At 42.0% G+C, this 20,118-nt stretch overlaps 1 protein-coding gene across 1 annotated transcript in view; it reads right to left on the bottom strand.

The window, feature by feature from the left end:
• Window positions 1–496: 496 nt before the first annotated feature.
• The window catches only part of LOC144700857 (sugar transporter ERD6-like 6), a 22,245-nt gene continuing 2,623 nt past the window's right edge, over window positions 497–20,118 (bottom strand). The window contains exons 10-18 of the mRNA XM_078572413.1: window positions 9,294–9,374; window positions 9,126–9,210; window positions 2,154–2,200; window positions 2,002–2,064; window positions 1,872–1,931; window positions 1,633–1,698; window positions 1,484–1,543; window positions 911–1,025; window positions 497–835 (exon numbers count right to left, since the gene is read on the bottom strand). Coding sequence (XP_078428539.1) covers window positions 723–835; window positions 911–1,025; window positions 1,484–1,543; window positions 1,633–1,698; window positions 1,872–1,931; window positions 2,002–2,064; window positions 2,154–2,200; window positions 9,126–9,210; window positions 9,294–9,374 — 690 coding nt within the window. The 3' untranslated portion in view covers window positions 497–722. The remainder of the gene's footprint in view (window positions 836–910; window positions 1,026–1,483; window positions 1,544–1,632; window positions 1,699–1,871; window positions 1,932–2,001; window positions 2,065–2,153; window positions 2,201–9,125; window positions 9,211–9,293; window positions 9,375–20,118) is intronic.

Here is a 20,118-nt window from a genome sequence, read left to right as displayed (position 1 = left end):
AACTGATGTTGAAGCTTCACAGATGACATAAGAATAGTAGTAGTTTGCCTTGTGAACCTCTTTACGTGAAAATTTGTTAATAATTTTTAAGGTGCTTAAGTAAAAGAAATGCTAAAATATTTGAAAATAAAACGAGGACAACAATACAATTGTATCTAACAGGATTACATTAGGTTGGAAAGCATTATTCACCTCCTCATCGTTCAAGTTTACTTGAACCCAAAATTCATTTTGAAGTAGATAGAGTACAAAGTTATTTCTGCGGATGAAAGGACATGCAAAACCACAATCTATGTTTTTTCCTTGACAAAATGCAAAATGAAAAGGTTAGTTCACCAAATTGCAGGTAACTCATTGGGGTGTTATTATTCATTTTTTGCATTTTTTCCCCTTTATAATTTAGAATGTTGTCTTTTACCGTTGTAACAAGGTCAATGGGCCAGACTTGTCTTGTAAAATCCATACCTGCTAAGTAGTAACTGTGAAATGCCACAGATGAGATAAATACTGCTCAGTACCATTCCAAAGACCGAACATATAAGTTCATCAAGTATTGTACACACTTTCCGTTCGTTGGGATTTCATCTGGGCTGTAAAGCGTTCTGCACAATAAATTATTTCCTTGGGATATCTCAATGGAATAATGGGATTTTTCTCCGCCTGAACAGCAGAGCTCATGCAAAAAAAAAAAACGCAAGCTCCTCATTTTTCAAAGAAGAGGCTCATCGGAAAGACCACTGGATCTCCTCAAGAGTTCTTCCTTTTGTCTCTGGAACAAACTTCACAACAAATAACACAGTGAAGGCACTAACAATTGTATACAGAGTAAACGTCCCTGCAGGTAAGACGCAGCCCTTCAGTCCTTTATGTGAAAAAGAAATAACAACCATATAAAGGAAGAGAAATAAACCTCCACTGCTCCAACTCAAGAGCAAGTTGGCTGTCATTGTAACGACCCACGAAGTAAGCCAATTGGCAAGGGTGGCAACGCTGCCAGCGAGACCCTTTATATTAACAGGAAGTATCTACAAAAGCAAAAGGAGCATGTCATGACGAAGGCAGAACAAGCAAAGATCATAAGAAACACTAATATCGGGGAGGGCCTCTCAACGATGGTGGTCAAAGTGCAACAAAACAGTGGTTCACAAAGCACCTAGCTTATCTGGCTTGCATTAAAACCATTGAGCATTTTTTTGGGCCTGAGCCATTAACATTTTGAGGGACTTTAATCAAAATTACAGAGCTAAAAAAACTGAACATGAATCTGATACAGTCCCATCGGGGATGTATTTTAATAGTAGGAAAAAAGAGAGAAAATGAGTGATAGTCCCTTCAGTACATGGTGAGCTATTTATATCATCTAACCCCAGGGTTAGACCAGTAACTGCAGTAAATGGGTCAACATCAGAATAAAAGCCCCGACACTGATACAAAATTTAGCATTCGGTCATCCGAAGGGTCATGCAAGGACGACAAAGTATACCTCAGACATTATAATCCATGGAATCGCGCCCAATCCAAGAGAAAATGCAATCACAAAAGCCTGGGTAAAAGAAATTTTCATCAAGTCAGAAATAAAAAATTCATGCGGTAGAACAGTTGACATATTTGAATTGGGGAGACGGATCATACCACTAGACCCATCAATGACAGTATGCTCAGAAAAGGGTAAAGGCGAGAGTCTTCTGAAATTGTTACCTGTCTCCAGAAAACAACGGAAATTAGAGAAATCTGGATATTTTTAATTTATAGTATTGCCTTCTTGCACTTGTTGTATGAACCGCGACACCACCATAAGAAATCCAAGGAATAAATAAATAAATAAAGCAATAGCAACAGCAAATAAAATGCAATCAACACATAAAAAATACCTTCAAATAAAATGCCACAGCAACAACAAGTAGGCTTAGGGTGATTGCTGATGTGGAAATCTGAAAAAAAATAAGATTATGATAAGTAGGAGCCCTTTTAACTTTTTGACTATAACCTTTAGAGACTCACGATGAGTAGGAGCCTGCGGCCTGCTTTATCAAGAAGCCAAGTGGTAACTGCAGTGGCAACAACCTAGGAGATACCACGGACGACATCATGAAAAATGGCAGTGGAAACCAAAATAAGGAAATGGTTCAAAGTAAGTTTAATGAGAAGCTAACCTGTATAGCCCCCAAGCTAAATGTCGCAACATTGCTTGATGAAATCCCTGAAAGGATCAAAGACAAATATACGATTCTGATATATAATATTTAGAACGAAATGGCAATGCAGAGTAAATTATACAACGCCAAGATCCGGAGAGAGTGAAAAACAAATAGGATAGATGAGTAAGGAAACACGGGAAAAAGGGTTGTTTGGGCAGTGTATTAAGAAAGAAATATGATACAAATCCAAACCCTTTGAGGGATATTTCTGCAATTTTCAACAGGTGACAATTTGTGCGCTTGCCATCCGGGTAGATTTCTCAAATTGTAGCCATTTGTTTAAGAAGGTAGTCAAGAAAAACTGAAGTTGAAGTCCTTCAATGTCCTCCCTCACTCCCGTCCTTACTCCTTATGAGGGTGTATTTGGCCTCTTTTTGTCAGGGTAGCTTTCTCTTTTAAAAAGATATAGCCCTTTACTTGGGAAGTCATCCAAGAAGAGCTAAAGTTGAAGTCCTTGTTATGGTCCTTCCCCCCAAGAACCCTCCGCGATCCGCTGTCCCTGTGGTTGTGTCCTCGTAAGATACTTTCCTTGCTCAAACAATTGGATTCAGAATGACACAATCAATGTTCCAAAAAGGTTAAGTCACAGAACAGGTGGCGGATTAAGAGAGGGAGAAGGGAAAACAGGAATGCCACCATCCGTTCCTGCAAGCCATCGTGACATCCAAGCCACATTGTTGACTTAACTGGAGACCACGATACACCCATGAGTCATATTGCTTGGTGGGCCGAGTCAGAATCAGCCCCTTTATGGGCCGAATATATAGGGAAGTGTTTGGGCCCCATTGCTTCTGATAAGCCCAGATCGGGGCCTTAACATGCTTTCATCAACAGATCTTTAGTTGGTTTCCACTGTGGTCAGTCTTATGTAGCACAGAAGCACATTTATTAAGGCCCATTAACAACCGGTGGCCCATGATGGAGATCCTTCTAGAAACTGACAAGATTTGCCAAAAAGTACCTAGAGACCCACAAAATCCTCACAGATTCTTTTTCTATCAGAATCCTCACAGATTCTTTTTCTACCTAGACAACCACAATAACTCTACTACACCTTTTCAGAATTGCAGATCTTCTGTTTTGTCTTGTCAAAACCTTCTTGAGGCAGAGTATCTTCTGACAGATTCAATATGCCCCAAAATCTGCAGAATGTCAGGCTCTGATCTTCTTTTTTATCTTGTCAAAGTTATTTTCTCCAATGCTTAAGCTGTCTTTTCAAGGGTATTGTCATTATGGACGACCCTAAGCCTTAAATGGCTTATATAAGGCCACTTGTACCCATGAATGAAGACGATTGAAGAATTTTAATTTGTTGAGAATTTTGTTTCTCTCCCATGCAAGAAGATGCATGATGCAGTTCCAAGTTGAGAATATATTCTTCAAAGAGATCATGAACTTCCATGGTGTGCAAGAAAGCATTTACTTCTGATCGTGATTCTAAGTTGATAGAATTCCTCGGTAGATCTCACGAATTCCCGAATCAAGGATCTCAAGAGAATATAATAGCAATCAAGAAAATCCCAGATCTGAGTTGTGCAGAGGGAAAACTGAGAATGTAGAAGAAAAGTGTCGTAGAGAAGAGAGCAAGGATAGAGCAGGAACAACTCTAGAAAAGATAGAGGTGGATCAAGGCCAGATCGGCCCCTCTCCTCTGGCATAGAGAATCTCCCACCAGCCCGCCCCCTTGCGACTGAGAAAAACCAACTCGACGCCCTCCCTCTTTATTTATAGCCTCCCCTCCCGCCAGTTATTCTAACTTTTGCACGTGCGTCTAGCGACCCGTACGTGCGACTCTTCGTCTTCCTGTGGTAAGTCTTCAGAAGATGCTTATCAGCGTGTGACGCCTCGTCTTCTTTGATAAGTCTTTGGAAGGTGCTTATCATAAGTTTCTCCCTCACCTCTAGGTGACATTTAGGACAAGATTAAACACTATCTTGAACTTTAGCTCGACATGTCACCATTAGACAGATGGCCAAATGGAAGTCCTCAACAGAACTTTATGAAACTTGTAATGGTGTCTTTTTGGTGATGAACCGAAGCAATGAGATCTACAGCTGGCGCAAGCTGAGTTTGCGTATAACCCAACGGTGAATCACTCAACCAAGCAGTTCCCATTTTCTATTCTGTATTTTTTTCCTCCAAAGATACCTTAGACCTTCTGTATTTACCTTTACAGAAATGAAAAAGATTAGCAACAAGTAGCATGGCTTACTACATCAAGTTAGTCAACAAAAACATCCACAATTCACTTGCTGGAAGTTATGAGAAAGATCAGGAGGTGGCAAACAAGAAAAGGTGCAAGAAGGTTTTTGCAGAAGATGTGATATGGTTCTGGTCTTCTTGCGCAAAGAGAGATTCCCAGTCAGCACCAACAACAAACAAAGCCAAAGAAGCATGGTCCATACAAGATTTCAAAAAAAATTAATGATGACGCCTATGTTATCGAGCATTTAGAAGAAAGGGGCATCTCTAAAGTATTCAATGTATGTAACATCTATGAGTATTTTGTTGAAGAAGATAACTCAAGGGCGAATCTGCATAAGCCACACAATATCTTCTGGCATATTCTACATGCCCCAGAATTTGCAGAATATGGCATGTCAAACTCCTAATCTTATTTTTTCTAATGTTTTAAGTGGTCTTTCAAGGGTACTGTCTATATGGACGACCCTGCACCTTTGTGGCCTATATAAGGGCCCGTTGTACCCTTGAATGCTGATCATTATTTTTTCTGAAACTACTGTTTCTCCCCTCTGAGTGTTCACTTTGCAAGAGAGTGTTCCAGTGCTTGTAGACGCAAACACAAATGTCTTGTGGACTCAAGGGTTGGAAGAGCTAGTTCTGTGGATTTGGGACTAGACTACTTCAAGAAGTGCAAGGCTTGTGGATTCAAGTCGTGTTCCTACCATGTTTTTGTGCTAAGGCTACATCAAAGATGAAGAAGGGAAAGGAAACCAAGGGGTAAGAGGCGGGCCTTAGAGAGGACAAGGCTTCGAACACTAGATGCATGGAGAGGAAGGGAAAGAATGTAATGTGTGAGGCCAACACGGTGGAGGCTGACAAGATAGCAGAGGCCGACACAGCAGGGGGATGTTGAGGAGAACGACACATTACGACTTCAGTTGGAGGAGCGCGGCAAGCCCTATATTCCTCACCTGTTCGGATCACTTCTTGTACTTAGTGTAGCTTCTGGAGCATTTTCCATTGGCGGACACACACTCATTTCCTCGCCCACTGTCAGACTACTCTTCTTTAACCTGGTAATCATAGTAGAGATCTAGTCAGCCCACATATTTGAAGATAGACATATCCGAACTCTACGAGATGAGCTCCAAGGAGGAGTGCATCAGAATGTGGACATCATTTGACAACGACGCTGCTGGCCAATTCAGTTGGCTCTCCATGGGGTCACTTGAAGGAGTATAGGCAACACATCAGGGAGGCAAGTAGTAGGCACCTTGACACCTTAACCTGCATCAAGAACCTGGACAACTTGGAAGATACTAAAACCCTATCGGAAGAAGAGAAAGAACAATGAAACTCAAGGCGATAATGGTGGAGGAAGACAAGGTGGAGATGGATTGGAGACAACAGTCAAAGCAGTCGTAGGTGGAGGGGGGAAACACAAACACGAGATTCTTCCATCTAAGGCCCAATGGAAGGAGGAGATTAAACCAGGTATAGAGGGTGCAGTCAGGGAATCAGGAGTTTCTGGGAGCTCCAGAAGTCAGTCAAGCTCTGGCCAAACACTTCATGACGTTTACACAGAGGGGGGGCAGAAATAAGTGGAGTTGGAGTAGCAACAGATCAAGTCCATTGACGACAACACATCAGGGAGAGATATTGAGGCCCTTCTCAAAGGTGGAGATCCAGGTGGCCATCAAGGGGCTCAATGGGGAAGGGCCCCTGGGGTCAGACAACATTCTAGCACTCTTCTTTAACACATTCTGTGAGATGGTCAAGGAGGTTAAAGCCATTTTTGAGGAATTAAGGCAAGGAAACTATGGATGGAGAGAATTAACCGTACCTATTTGGTTCTGCTACCAAAGTGCCAAGAGCCTACCAGCAAGAGGGATTTTCCCCAATCTTGCTGTCTAACCCTATATATCTCACCATAATGAAGGTTTTGGCTAACACGTCCGGAGACAGCTCGTGGACGGTGTCATTATCGCAGCAGAGATCCTTGCAGCATAGAAAAGAAAGAAAACCAAGGGTTATGTGGAAGGTCGCCTTCACAAAGACATACGACTTCCAAGAGGTCTTCATGTAAACATTTATGAGGCATAGATGATTTCCTATTGAGTTGATGGTGCGTATTAAGGAATGCATCACATCCCACTCCTCGGTATTGGCGAATGGGCACCTTGATATGATTCAATTGCAAAAAGGCCGAGGCAAGAATGACCCCGACCACCACAATTGTTCGTCCTTGTAGTCTACACCACTATAACCCCTACTTAGGCTTTATCCCACGGTCGGCTGCAAGGCTTTTAGATTCCTAGCTTCCTAGTATGTATCCCTCCATTCTAGTATGCTGAAGACAAAACCTTCTTTATGGAGGGATTGATAGAGTCCAAGAATCTCTCCATTCTGCTGGACATCTTTATAGACTTCTCAAGACTTCACACAAACTATGCCAAATCAGTTTTCATAGGCTTTGGGTCACCATCAACAGATGAGTCCCTATGCTTCAGAGGTTCAAGGCCACATTAGCAGCCTGTAATAAAGAAGATGGAGCGGCAGCTAGAAGGGTGGCAGACCAGAGTGCGGTCTCGGGGTCGCTTGGCGCTGTTATGGTCGGTGCTCTGAGCACTCCCAACCTTCAATCCATTCTCAAAGCTACCCATCAAAGTCGGCAAGCACTTGGAAGGTTTGATGAGAAGGTTTCCATGGAAAGGCTCATGGTCAGAGGAGGGGAGCGGGTTGGCCCTTGCATCTTGGGGTGCGCCCTTTAAACCGAATGGGTGGCCTGACTAATGGGGCTGGAGGGGGAAATGGCAATCAAGGTCTTAAAGGACTGCTACAGACCATGGATGGCTAGGAGCAGCATGCAGCTCTGAGCAGAGGGGCATTTATGTTCTGCAAGAGCTTGAGGCAAATGTTTCCTCAAATCTAGAACTTTTAACTGCCAAACTAGGTGACGGATCTAGTTTTCACCATTGGCTGGCCAAACCGGTCAGCTCGGGGAACCTTTGTGCAGAGTTCCTGCGGCTATTTGCCTTCATGAGGATGCTTAGGGCCATGGTTCGGGACTGTTGGGATGGCAGGTAGAATACAATATTTGTAGGCAACTTGTCAGCACAAAGGGTGGAGGATTATCAGAGAATGCTGCAGTACCTATTACATCTGCAACCTATGACCGAAGCATAACATGGCAAACCATATCCTTCTCTGCAAGTGGTGCATACGTACACATCAGACACATACAATCTAAGGAACCATCAACCGTCAATGCATGCCAAGTCATATGGGAACCATAGATACCCTTAAAAGTGCAGTTGTTAGGATGGATTCTCCATAAACAAATATTGGTGACGCAGGTCTTCAGGAACTAGCTAGAGAATCCAATCTTAGAAAGTAGAATGAAATGATTACCAAATGTCACGACATAGTGCAATATGTGCACAGGGAGTGAAGAAGAGTACTCTCATTTTTTTCTTCCAATGCCCATTTGCACAGGCAGTGTGGACCATCCAGTCTACAGCAGAAGTGGATGTCTACTTAAAGGAAGCCTTCTGTGACTATCTATGGGATAAGGTATCCAGTGGGAAGGAGGAACAGGGACGGCCAGTTGTTGTGCTCTCTGCATTTTGGCTGCACCACAACAAGGTCATTTTTAAAGGATGAAAGGCATCACTGGCTGGCATTGTACACAATGCGGAGAGTTCGGACTCTGTATGTAACTAGTTTACAACAAATAGACAACCAAGTTCAAGAAATGGCTTGAAGACATAATGAAAAGGTAAAATTTGAGAACTACAAACTGATAGATTGATTAGTCAAGAATATTCCCTTGAAAATCACTAGATGAATTGACCTCTTTAAGCGATAAACAGTGAAAAACCTTCAGAAGATGGAGACCATATATTAAACACATTCTGATGAAGGAGAGTCCTTGCCTTATTAACCACCTGACCTGTATTTTGTTCAGCTGTGGGGCATACGCGCATGAAGATTCTTGTAGTATACCATGTGTCAACAAATATGAAGACAAGCTTTCATTGAAGAAGTCCTTTGCATTATCGGACCGAAACTTTTTGACAGTCACGCCAAACTGATTTTGAGCTCTCACACAGAACTCCTGTATTACCCTTGTAACCTCTGATTTCTGTTTGAGTAAATGTACCCAAGTCAGCAGTCATCATCGAGAATAAGGAACCATCTTGCTCCTGTTAGTGATGTTATGGAAGATGGGCCCAATACGTCATTATGGATAAGAGAGAATGGAGTCATACTCCTCACCATTTCCCTCGTATGATTCCCTCCTATGTTTTGCAAATTGACAAGACTCGTAAACAATTTTTGAAACTTCAAGGTCTTTCGCAAAAGAAGGAAACATCTTTTCCAGTAAAGCAAAAGCTGGATGTCCCAGATGAGAATGTAAAAGCTTAACTTAACTTCTTGATTGATGAGTGATCAGTTCCCTTGTACCCCTCATTGGGATACAAAGGGGGTTACATGTAACTGTATCTATAAAAGGAAACGAGAATAAAGGAAATATCAAATAGAGGAAACTGTTAGCTGACACGGAGTCATAACATAACCAAACAACATGATTCGTCGTGGTTATATTGAAGCTTCTAAAACAACTAAAGAACTCCGGCATAACATTTCACCAAATGCCACTAGAACAATTGAACCAAAACTACATGAGACTCTAGATGCAAAAGCAGCAAAGAAAGGCAAGGAATAAGATAATTTTCTCACCAGCAGCTTTAAATATGTTACTGGCATAAAAGAGAACACCGTTGATCCCACTGAACTGCTGAAGGACAAGTAGACCAATCCCAATCTGCACAGATTTCAATAACAGGAACTCATTTAACCAACCATGAGTTGAGAGGAAGACGAATGCCGATGAAAGCACCACATTACCATTAGAGGAAACCAATATTGCCTTCTCTTCAGATCAGCAAACCGAACAGCGCTTCTTCTTGTTGTCGTACCCACCGATCTCTGAGAGGGTTAAACAATAAGAAATGTTAAGTTATTGTTACAATCTCCACCCTTGTCATTCTAAAGTAGGATAATGATATGGATCTTATGGGACCTCTAGTACAGATCTCTATCAAGGAAGGAGGAGATAAAAGATAGGTAGATAAAGACAGATAAGTACTTCAGCAAAGCACACAGAAGGAGATGATTCCAGAGAGCAGGAAGCAATGTAGCATGTGCCATTTAAAAAGGCATGTGAGACTGTAACTAAGACCGCAGGGGGAGGAGGCAGCTACACAGTTTTTTTCTTCCAGAATCCCAAATTGCGGGAGCGGGAGCGGGAGCAATCGGAAGGTACATTCCCAACAGCCCACAGTGGGGGTCCAGATCGGATCTCCATCTTTTCTATACTTCTACTTCTATCTTGTTCTCTGAAGAGACTTGTGAGGACTTTTCTCTACCTTGATCAACTGTTTTTCCATCTGAATCGATAACGAGCTACTGGATCTGCTTGTAACAATCTGGTACCAGAGTACCATTTTGGTAAGGGATCTAACACATGGAAGAGCAGAAATCTGATACAGAAGTGGCTAACGTGAATCCAGCTTCAATCATGGAAGTTCCGACGCAAATTTTATAGAGCTATCTTTGATCGAAGGGAGCTATCATATTCAGCTTCAAGCAGCATCGACATCCAATGCTGCTCCAACAGCGACTGGAAATATTCAGAGGTACGGCAGGGTACCGGTGGCTCGAGAAATTCCGTAGAATCATCCTTTTGTAAAGGTAACCTTCCAGTCTTTTCCGGAGAACAAGCACAAGGATGGTTGAATTCCGTAGAGAGGTTCTTTCACGCCAATATCCTATCATTTTGAGAAGCTTAATCTGATCTCCTTGAATTTAGAAAGTTCTGCTCAATATTGATTGATATATTGCCAAAAAACAGTTGGGATTTGAAAATTGATCAGATTTCATAAGGCAATTCGAGCACAGATATAGGTGTTCATCGAAGACTATTCGGCAAAAATTGTTCAGCCTGCAACAGACCAGTGGTGTTTCAGATTTATAGTGGAGAATTTGTGTTACTGGTGGCTTATCTTCGTCCTATGGATCAAGATGTTTTGGAAACAGCATATCTGTTAGTTTAGGAGAAATAGAGAGATGTTGAGAGAGAGACTAAAAAAGAAGAAGGCCCAGGAAAGAAGTATTTGTGGCTAGGAGAGAACAACAGAAAGAAATTACAAGATCAAGTGTGGCTTGGAGCGCTCAGAGCACCCAGATTTGCTCAGAGTGGAAGAGTAATTAAAGAAAGAACTCCCGAGAGAAACAGATAGAAAGAAAGAAGAATAAAGGAGAGGCTTGAATAAGAGAGAAGAAAAGAGAGAGGAGAGAAGAGGAGAGAGAGAAGAGAGTGAAAAGAGAGAAAGGGAGGAGAGGGAGAGAGAGAGCTGGTCAACAGGAAGGAACTGAGCTAGGGTGTGATTATTGACCATGCTAACTTGGTGGAGAACACTGTTGAATTCCTGGGGACCCAGGCAGATTGCTAGAAGAGAGAGATCGAGCTTTGGTTGAAAGATAATGATGTACTCTGCCCATATGCTTGGTCCTGTCATGTTGAACATGCCCGATAAATGCCATCGATGGGGCAGTTGTCACAGTAGAGTTGTTGCCCTTCACCATCATATAATACGATTTCTCTTGCAATTCACCATCCAGGCTGATTCATTCAGTATCATATAATCAATATCCTGGTTCAGCTGCTCAAAACAGCGAACCCTATGCGCACCAACCAGTGCTCGACAAGAGACACAGCATTGCAGTGTGCGACTTCAGCTTGCTTCTTACTCCTCAATCACTTCTGCATCCACCCAAATCGTAGTAACTCGCATTCACCCAGACTGTCAATCACCGACTGAGACAATCATCAAGTGCTGACCTTTCAGTATCCAGAATAGATATAGGCTGTCCTTCTGTCATGTATCATATTTGATATGGCTTGATGCACCAAAGCTGTAAAATGTGCTTTTTATCCTGAATTTCACTATCCAAACTGCCTCATATACTCAATGAGCTGACTTTATCAGGAGTCCCTCATCCTTGTCGATCATGTCCCCAAATCATGTTCTTCAATCAATTTCAATGTCACAGTTTGTCTACACTTAGCTCCATCATCAATTTCATAAATCTCCTCCAACGATACTTTACATTTGTGAGAACTTTCCACCCCAGTGCCCATGCCCATGGCTTAACAAACCTGAATTATGTTGGCAAGACTCTTAATTCATTTTTAATAGCCATGCAATTCATCTCAACACAAAAATTTTTTCTATTATTCCTTCCTTCATTCCCTTCGATCATAGACTAGTAGAACAGTAGATGCTCCAGCTATATCTTTCTTCTAAACAGAGCATGGATCTCCTCTAGCTAGTAGAGTTCTTGCTATCAATGGTAGTCCTTCTCTCGTTCTCAATATGATCTCCTGATTGGTTTGGCCCATTCAATGCCACTTCCATGCTGATGTTGTAATTTGTATGCCCTCGGTCTCCATTTCCCGTTGAGTAGAGCCTTTCCTTCTCCTCACATCTAAAGGTTTTTCATCATGTACTTCACATCAAACTGAAAATTCTACCAACTGTTCACTTACATCAAACTGAAAAAACTCGAGTTCATCAAACTTTTGCTGCTCCCAACCAATCTTAGCACCAAGTGCAATTACTTTCGGAATGGTGTCTATTAAGCTATGTGACTCTGTTGTCTCCCAATAACATATCTAGTCTCTCTTTTTGTGTAAAACTTTGCATCTACATCCCACTTTGAGCTTTTCTGAAGTCTATTGGGCAGGAAATTCTCCCCATTCCACCGGGAAGTAATCTCCCCCTTCATCCCTTCCACCTGAAGTAACAATTGTCATGTTTCGCTTCATGAGCATACCTGCATTGGGCATAGCTTTCCATCTGAGATTGGAACCCATCTGCGACTCTGTCTGGATTTCAAATTTCACCCAGCAGACCTAAAAACTCCGATACTGACTGGCCTCTTTCCAACTGCTTCTACCGCTGGATGATGACACCTTCCACAATGTGCACCTATATACTTCATCAATCGTGCTATAGTGCTCTTTGAGTCATCATCCTCTGCGCCTATTCTTATCACTTCGCCTTGGCTCTAGTAGTGTTCGACTTCCTCTCACATATGGTTCCTCCCAGCTCATCCGAAATTCCATAAGCTCATCTATTCACCCTGCTCAATCAGCCTGGATCTGTCCATCTCTTCAATCATCAACTATCACTTTGAGTGTGTGGTGACTGGAGGATCCCCATGATCGTGATAAACAGGGATCAATTTTGATCAGTAAGCAAATAAATTGTCTGTGTGCATGCATTATCGCAGTTTCCAGCTGGGTAGTGTTGAGCAACATTGACAGCAATGAGTACAGTTAAAGAACACCAATTCCATCTGCGACACACAGTCTTCTTGAAGAAGGTGGAAGCACTCCTTTTAAGTCCCAGGTATCAACAAATGTGCAGATAAGCTTGCGTGGGTCCACGACCCAAATTCTCTGATGCGAAGGAGACACATCCAGGAAACGGGCGAAAGTCAGAGGCCATCAAGTCGAAGGAAAGAGGTCTCATGGATGAGATCCTTCTGACTATCAAATAGACTGCCTTTCATGAATTCTTGTACCCAGTATAGGCTGCTGTGTCTTTTGCGCAAAATATTTGAATTTCTTGGACCTGTGAATAAATAATAACTTAAAGGCAGTGGCCAATGTGTAATAACCTCTCAGCCATTGAGCCATCTGTGTTGTTCCCCAGGTGGCCGTCGACTTAATCTTCCTCATAAAAATCTGACTTAAGAACTCAGATAAACTCTCTCAAGCTATCCTTTAAAGCGTCTTGATCTAATTTAAACTGATGAATTATTAACTTACAGCTGGGAAGTATGCGTTGGTATATAGTTTCCTATTTAGATCCACTGAAGTATAGCCACACAACCGACTGATGCGTCAACAAACACAATGAAATAATGGCTGGCACTTAAACTCTCCACGTTGGTAGCATTAAAAACATCACTGTGTATATCATCACATAAAATCAGCCAAAGATCCATGGCTAGTAAAGTAGTTCACCAAGCACGACTTTTCACAACACAAATAACAAAACAATTAAATAATAAGGATACATTAAAAGGATATTAATAAAGGAGGGTAAGTAAGTCAAAAGGTCCGTGTCAAATCCCTTGATCCCTTTTGATCACCCTGATCTAGAGGGTAGACACCATGCATCAAGTCATGCACTGTCGAGGCAAGCCATCTCCTAAGATCAAAGCCCCCTAAGCCCTAAGACTATGTGCATTGACACCAGTCATTCAAAACAAAAAATCCTGAGCAGATCGAATAAACTGTGGGTAAATCTGTCAACTACTTTTTTATACAGATAACTCCAAGACTTCTTTGAGTCAGTGTAGGACTTCTTTACTTTTGTGAGGGGAAACTTTGTCCTCTTAGCCTCTCCCTTTACTGTCAGACTGACATCTCACTCTCAGCAGGCTATACGGCCTTGCTGCAGCGCATCTGGGATATAGTTGAATTGCATCGCTGGATCACCAGTAATCCAATATGCAATGTATGGTAGTTTGCCTTTGACGATGGACCTACCTTCCTGCACTTTGCCAACTGCTTCTTCTTCTTTTTTTTCTCTGCTCACTTTTTGTTGGCTGCTCCTGAGTTTTGTGGCTTCCCTTCAGATTCATTAAGCCTTCTCCCTGCGTTCTGGTTCTTCCATGCTAGCTTCAACAATTCTCTTTTTATGTTTCGGCGCCTTTGCAGCAGGGTAATTCACAGGCTGCATCACGCTTGTGAGTAAAGAGGAATAGGGTGTTGCTTATGACGAGGGCGCCATTCCAGGCTACGTTCGAGGGGCAGGGCCCTGATAAAAATGCTGCTCCTTGATAAAATGGAATTTTGAGTCTCGCTCAATCAGAGGCAACCGCTCTGATCAGCTCTCTGCCTCTCTGATTGCTATAATAGCTTCTCTCCTGTAGGCAATTCTTCTCTGTTAAGGGCTGGCTCCTAAATAAATCGTACGATGGGATTGCTGAATCAAAAAAAGTAAATAATCTCTGCTTCAAAATATACTGCGCTCTCCAATCTCTGGGTCAAGAGTGGGGCACAAAGTAGTCTGCTTCTCTCCAGACTGAGTTCAGTCAAGTACCTCTCCTCCATCGTTGTCATCCGTGACTGTGTCGTCTGGATATCCACATTCGTAAATCCTCATCCTCGACTCTGTTCTTCATTTCTTTTCTAGTCATCATCATATCATCACTTTGGAACTGAAATCAGGAAATCTCTCTCATATCATCTGGTGTCATCGATCTGAGCAGACAGATCCTGATCAGAGATTCCTCATCTGTCGAGATTTATCACAGCTGATTGCGATGCAAAGATTGGATCATCATCAAAGTGGTCTCCCACAGCATTACCATACCCATCTTGACTATCTTGGACCACTCAAACACTCTTCCACAACTTCTGACTTCTGGTGGGGAAAAAATAAGGGAAAAAAAACCAGCAGAGACTGGAAGAGTCTTGGGCACCTTCTCCTTGTCTACTCAGTCCTTCATCAATCAATCCTTCAAAATTATTCAAGAATTCATGTTTGGCAAGACAGACAGAACGCAAGTAACCCTGGGAGCAGCTAACAGCAACAGAGCAACTCAGACAAACTCAGAGATCTCTGCCAGTAGATGTAGTAGAGGAGGATCAGAGATGTGTTGAGGAGATGAGTTTAGGAGAAATAGAGAATAGAGATGGAGGAGAGTAGACTAAAAAGAACAAAACAAAGACAGTCTTATAGACTAAAAAACAAAAAACAAAAGAAAAGTATTTGGCTTTGGGGGCCTTTTAAGAGGCCCCCGTGAAGGCCATCACGTGGCTCACCACGGGGATTTCTCTTAAAAGGAAAGTGAAGTGAGATAAAAAGAAAGGAAAGAACCCCCATACAGTTACTCACAAAAGAAATGGCCATAAAAATGGAGAAAGAAAAAAAAGAGAAAGAGAAAGAGAGAGAGAGAGAGAGAGAGAGAGAGAGAGAGAGAGAGGGAGAGAGAGGGAGAGAGAGAGACTCGATTCAACAATATCTTAATAGACTAAAACGAGAAATTCGCTCAAAGTATCGACCATTTGGGATCCAGCAGGTAATGGATGTCTCTATAGAAGCAGAAGCAAATCTGAAGGTCATATGGCAAACATGGCCAACAGGCCAGAGTGAACCAGCATTATTTCCTTCCAAAGAGGCATGTCCAAGACTCTCGCAGGCCACTGCACCTTCATCATCCTTTTTAAATTTTTGAAACATGTCCAGTGCAATACCGTTCGCAGAAAAATTGCAGTCCTCTTCAACTGGAAAGCCCACTGCAAACTTATTGCGACCTCCGAGAAAGAAAATTATGCGTTTGACAAATGAATAATTTCAATCAAGGATAAGTATCTTCCAGGTCATAGATGTAAGAGGGAGTTAAATATATTTTTGGTGCAAGAAGCGAACACAAATGAGGATATACCAATCAACGAAGATGATCTAACGCAAACTGATGACACACCCATCCTGGAGGGCTCCCCCTCCACAGTTTGCCTGGGCCCAAGCGCCAGCGGTTCAATGAAAGTATGGGTGGAACTTCCCACAACCTTATTCAGATGAGAGTGGTCAGAAATTTCAACATTCCAATCGAAGGGTCAATGCGCTTCGACCTCATCTTGGGAAGTCGTTCTATCAAAAAAGCTACCGGGCTACGCATAGGCACACCACTTACAATCCAGGGTCTAAGTCTTTATCAAGATCTCATTCCTTCTGATCTTGAAATCATAAATATCATGCTCGGCATTCAGTGGATGAAAACGTTGGGATGATTTTCGTGCAACTATAATCAATTGATCACATAAATCAACTGATAAAATCTTCCCCATTCAAGCAGATTTTATGGTAATCTGGTAAAATTAAATCTTCATTAACTGATGGTTTCGTTCGCTGATTTTACCAGATTTTTGTGCAACTAAGATTTTATGGGATGATCAAATCTTCACCATTCAAGCAGATCAGACATTAAGTCCAACCAAGGTATTCCCTTGTAATCCTGTACACACCCATCAAGATTGGCTTACATCCTTAGAGAAAACGCTTAAAGTCAACAAAAAACGCACACGCCACCCAGTGGAGGTACTTTCTCTTGAACTCAAGCCTTGCATTGCCATGCTAAGAGATAAATTTCCAACAGTCTTTGACATTCCAAAATCTTTACTCCCTGAGCAAGCTATTGCCCACAAGATACATTTGATTCCAGGAGCCAAACCAATCAATGTCAGACCCTACAGATATTCCTGCCAGCACAAAAAATGTACTAGGTCTGATAAAAGAACTGCTAGACAGCAAGATTATTCAACATCCCAACAGCCCGTTCTCCAGCCCGGCATTGATGGTTAAGAAGAAAGATGGTAACTGGCATATGTGCATAGACTACAGAGCACTGAATAAAATTCCCAGACCTAACCGATTTCCAATTCTAATCGTGGCTGAGTTATTGGAAGAATTGCATGGAATGACTGTGTTCTCCAAGCTAGATCTTTGATCAGGTACTACCAGATCAGACTGGATCCTACATATGCCCACAAGACAGCATTTAAGACTCATCAAGGACACTACGAATTCAATGTTATACCTTCTAACCTGACAAATGCCCCGGCAACATTTCAAGCCATGATGAATTTCATATTTCATAAATTCCTCAGAAAACTTATCTTAGTATTTTTATGATGACATCATGGCGTACAGTAAGCCTGAGTCTCAGTATCAGGCCCATTTGACTATAGCAGATAATCGCCTTCAATTCAACACCCAGAAATGCAAATTTTTTCTACCTCAATTGGATTTCTTGGGACATTGGATTTCCCCAATGGAGTAGCAACTTCTCAATCAAAGGTTGACGCCATTACTATATGGATTATACCAAAAAACTATCAAGCAGCTGCAGGGTTTTCTGGGACTCGCAGGCTATTATCGAAGATTTGTACCTCACTATGCAGCCCGGCACAACCACTGACTAGCCTACTCAAAAAAAATCTTTCAAATGGTCTGAGGACGCCCATCACTCCTTTACAAAACTTAAGTCTGCATTAACTTCTGCACCCATTCTGAAGCTACCTAACTTTTCATTACCTTTTTCCATTGAAACTGATGCCTCCAGTAGTGGTATTGGGGCAGCCTTACTACAACAATCCAAGCCCATTGCATTTTTTAGTCAGGTGCTATCCTTGACCTCTCATTTTACATCAGCATACGAACAAGAATTCCAGGAAGTTGGCACAGTTAACAAGTGGAAATACTATCTATTAATTCAGAAATTCTTCATCTTCACAGATCATTTTAGTCTGAAGTTTTTGAATGACCAAAAAGAAATTCCCTTGGATGATCAAAAAAATGGGTCCGAATTTCAAAATTCAATTCAAGTCAGGGAAGAAAAACATTGTAGCCGACGCCCTGTCTAGATCAATGGAAGACTCTGAAGAAAGTATAAATGATATTGTCGTAAGCCACTGGAGAGACCACACCACCATTGATTGCGAAATTGCTTCCCATGATAAGCTCTCACAGATAAAACCTGACTGCTCAGCAGATCCATCCAATCATCCGTCATATTCTATTCATCAAGGGCTCTTGTGCGAAAAAGGATACATCGTTATACCACCAAAACCATCATCGATCCTCAATATTTTATGAGTTTCATGATACTAAAAACGGCGTCCATGGCGGATTTCACATGACCCACAAAAGAATCTCAGCAAATTTTCTGGACAGGTATGCGAAGGGATATCAAGGAATATGTGAACAAATGTGGCACATATCAAAGACAGAAATCATCCTACCTCACACCTAACGGTTTACTCAAACCACTACCTATTCCTAACCAGATTTGGAAGACATCAGCATGGACTTAATTGAAGGTTTGCCCAAATCTGACGGATATGACTCTATTTAGTTGTCGTTGATAGTAAATGCAGTCATTATCTTCCAGTCAAACATCAATTTTTGGCAGAAGTTATTGCTCATCTCTTTATCAAAGGAATCATTAGATTACATGACACACCCAACTCTACCATTTCAGACAGAGGATGCCTCTTTATCAGCCAATTCTGAAAAGAGTTCCACAAACTACAGGAACCAGATAATTACTAAGTTCCTGATATCATCCCGAGACGGATGGCCAAACAGAAGTTACCAGTCATGGCATGGAATGTTACTTATGCTGTTTCACAGATGATCATCCTAAATAAGGCCTGGATTCTAATCATAAATGTTCCCCCTTGAGCCGAATACAGCTACAATACATCGTTCCACCCTTCCATCGGTGTGTCTCCTTTCAAGGCAGTGTATGGATGAGAACCACCTTCCCAGTTGTGACATGGATCGTCTGCCTCACTAGTTGATTCTGTTGATAAATTGCTCACAGACAGAGATATGGTCCTTCAAACACTCCAAACCCACCTGGCGAAGCCCCAATCCCAGATGAAGGCTCAGACCAACAAACATCAAAGAGATGTCCAATTCAATGAGGGGGATTTCGTTAATGTCAAGATCAGACCTTATCGAATGAAAACTCTAGTGAGGCGTCCCAATGAAAAACTCAGCCCCAAGTATATTGGACCCTATAAAATCACAATGAAAATTGGTCCAGTCGCTTATCAACTCAATCTTCCATTATCAACCACTATTCACCCAGTGTTTCACATCTCTAAGTTGAAACAAGCATTGGGCCCAAACATTCAAGCATCCCCCATTCCTTCATTTCTGACTGACAGCTATGAATGGCACGTCACTCCAGAAATCGTCTTGACATCCAAAATCACATCAGCCGGTTTAATCCTCTTAATCAAATGGCAAGGCCTTCCAGCCTATGATGTGATTACCGAATATGGGATCAACATCGAACAAATTTTTCCCCATTTCAAACTTGAGGACAAGCTTCAGCTCGAAGGCAGAATATTGATAAGTACTTCAGCAAAGCATACAGAAGGAGACGATTTTGGAGGGCAGGAAGCACATGCCATTTAAAAAGACACACACGACTATAAATAAGACCCTAGAAGGAGGAGGCAGTTATATAGAGTTTTTTCTTCAAGAATCCCCAATACGGGACCGGGATCAGAAGGTACATTCCCGACGGCTAGGAGGGGGGATCCAGATCAGATCTCCATCTTTCCTATACTTCTACATCTATCGTCTTCTCTGAAGAGACTTGTGTGAGGACTCATTTTTTCCATCTGACTCGATAATGAGTTGTTGGATCTGCTTGTTATAGTTGATGCTATTACAAAGACCAATGATGGTAGGCCCAGAGAACGTACATTTGCTCCTCAAGCGGATCTCCTGCCCAAATTTAACAACTCTGGCTACAGTTATTTATATGAAACCATTCATTTGAAAGATGCTGGAAATACCCCTGACAGGGGTTATGGATCCTAACATATAGTTTTCTTTTTAAATTGATGTATCCCTCCCCTGAGGAGGGCAGGCAAGAAGATGTAAAAACTTGGCCATTCTGGCAAGGAAGAGGACAAAGGAAATAGAAGATGCAGTAGAAAGTGGTCAATTCGGCACAACAACTACTCTTTAGGAAGGTACAAGCTCCTATGCGGGCCTTTGGATAGTACTGTTCCTCTGATATCTCCCTATTTTCCAATTCTATTTCTCTATCACTCTCTCTCTCTTCCTCT

The sequence above is a fragment of the Wolffia australiana genome, chromosome 3 (assembly GCF_029677425.1).
Source record: "Wolffia australiana isolate 7733 chromosome 3, ASM2967742v1".
In the NCBI taxonomy this organism is placed as follows: domain Eukaryota; kingdom Viridiplantae; phylum Streptophyta; class Magnoliopsida; order Alismatales; family Araceae; genus Wolffia; species Wolffia australiana.
The sequence above is the reverse complement of the archived record's forward strand: the minus strand, read 5'-3'. Positions and strand labels throughout refer to the sequence as shown.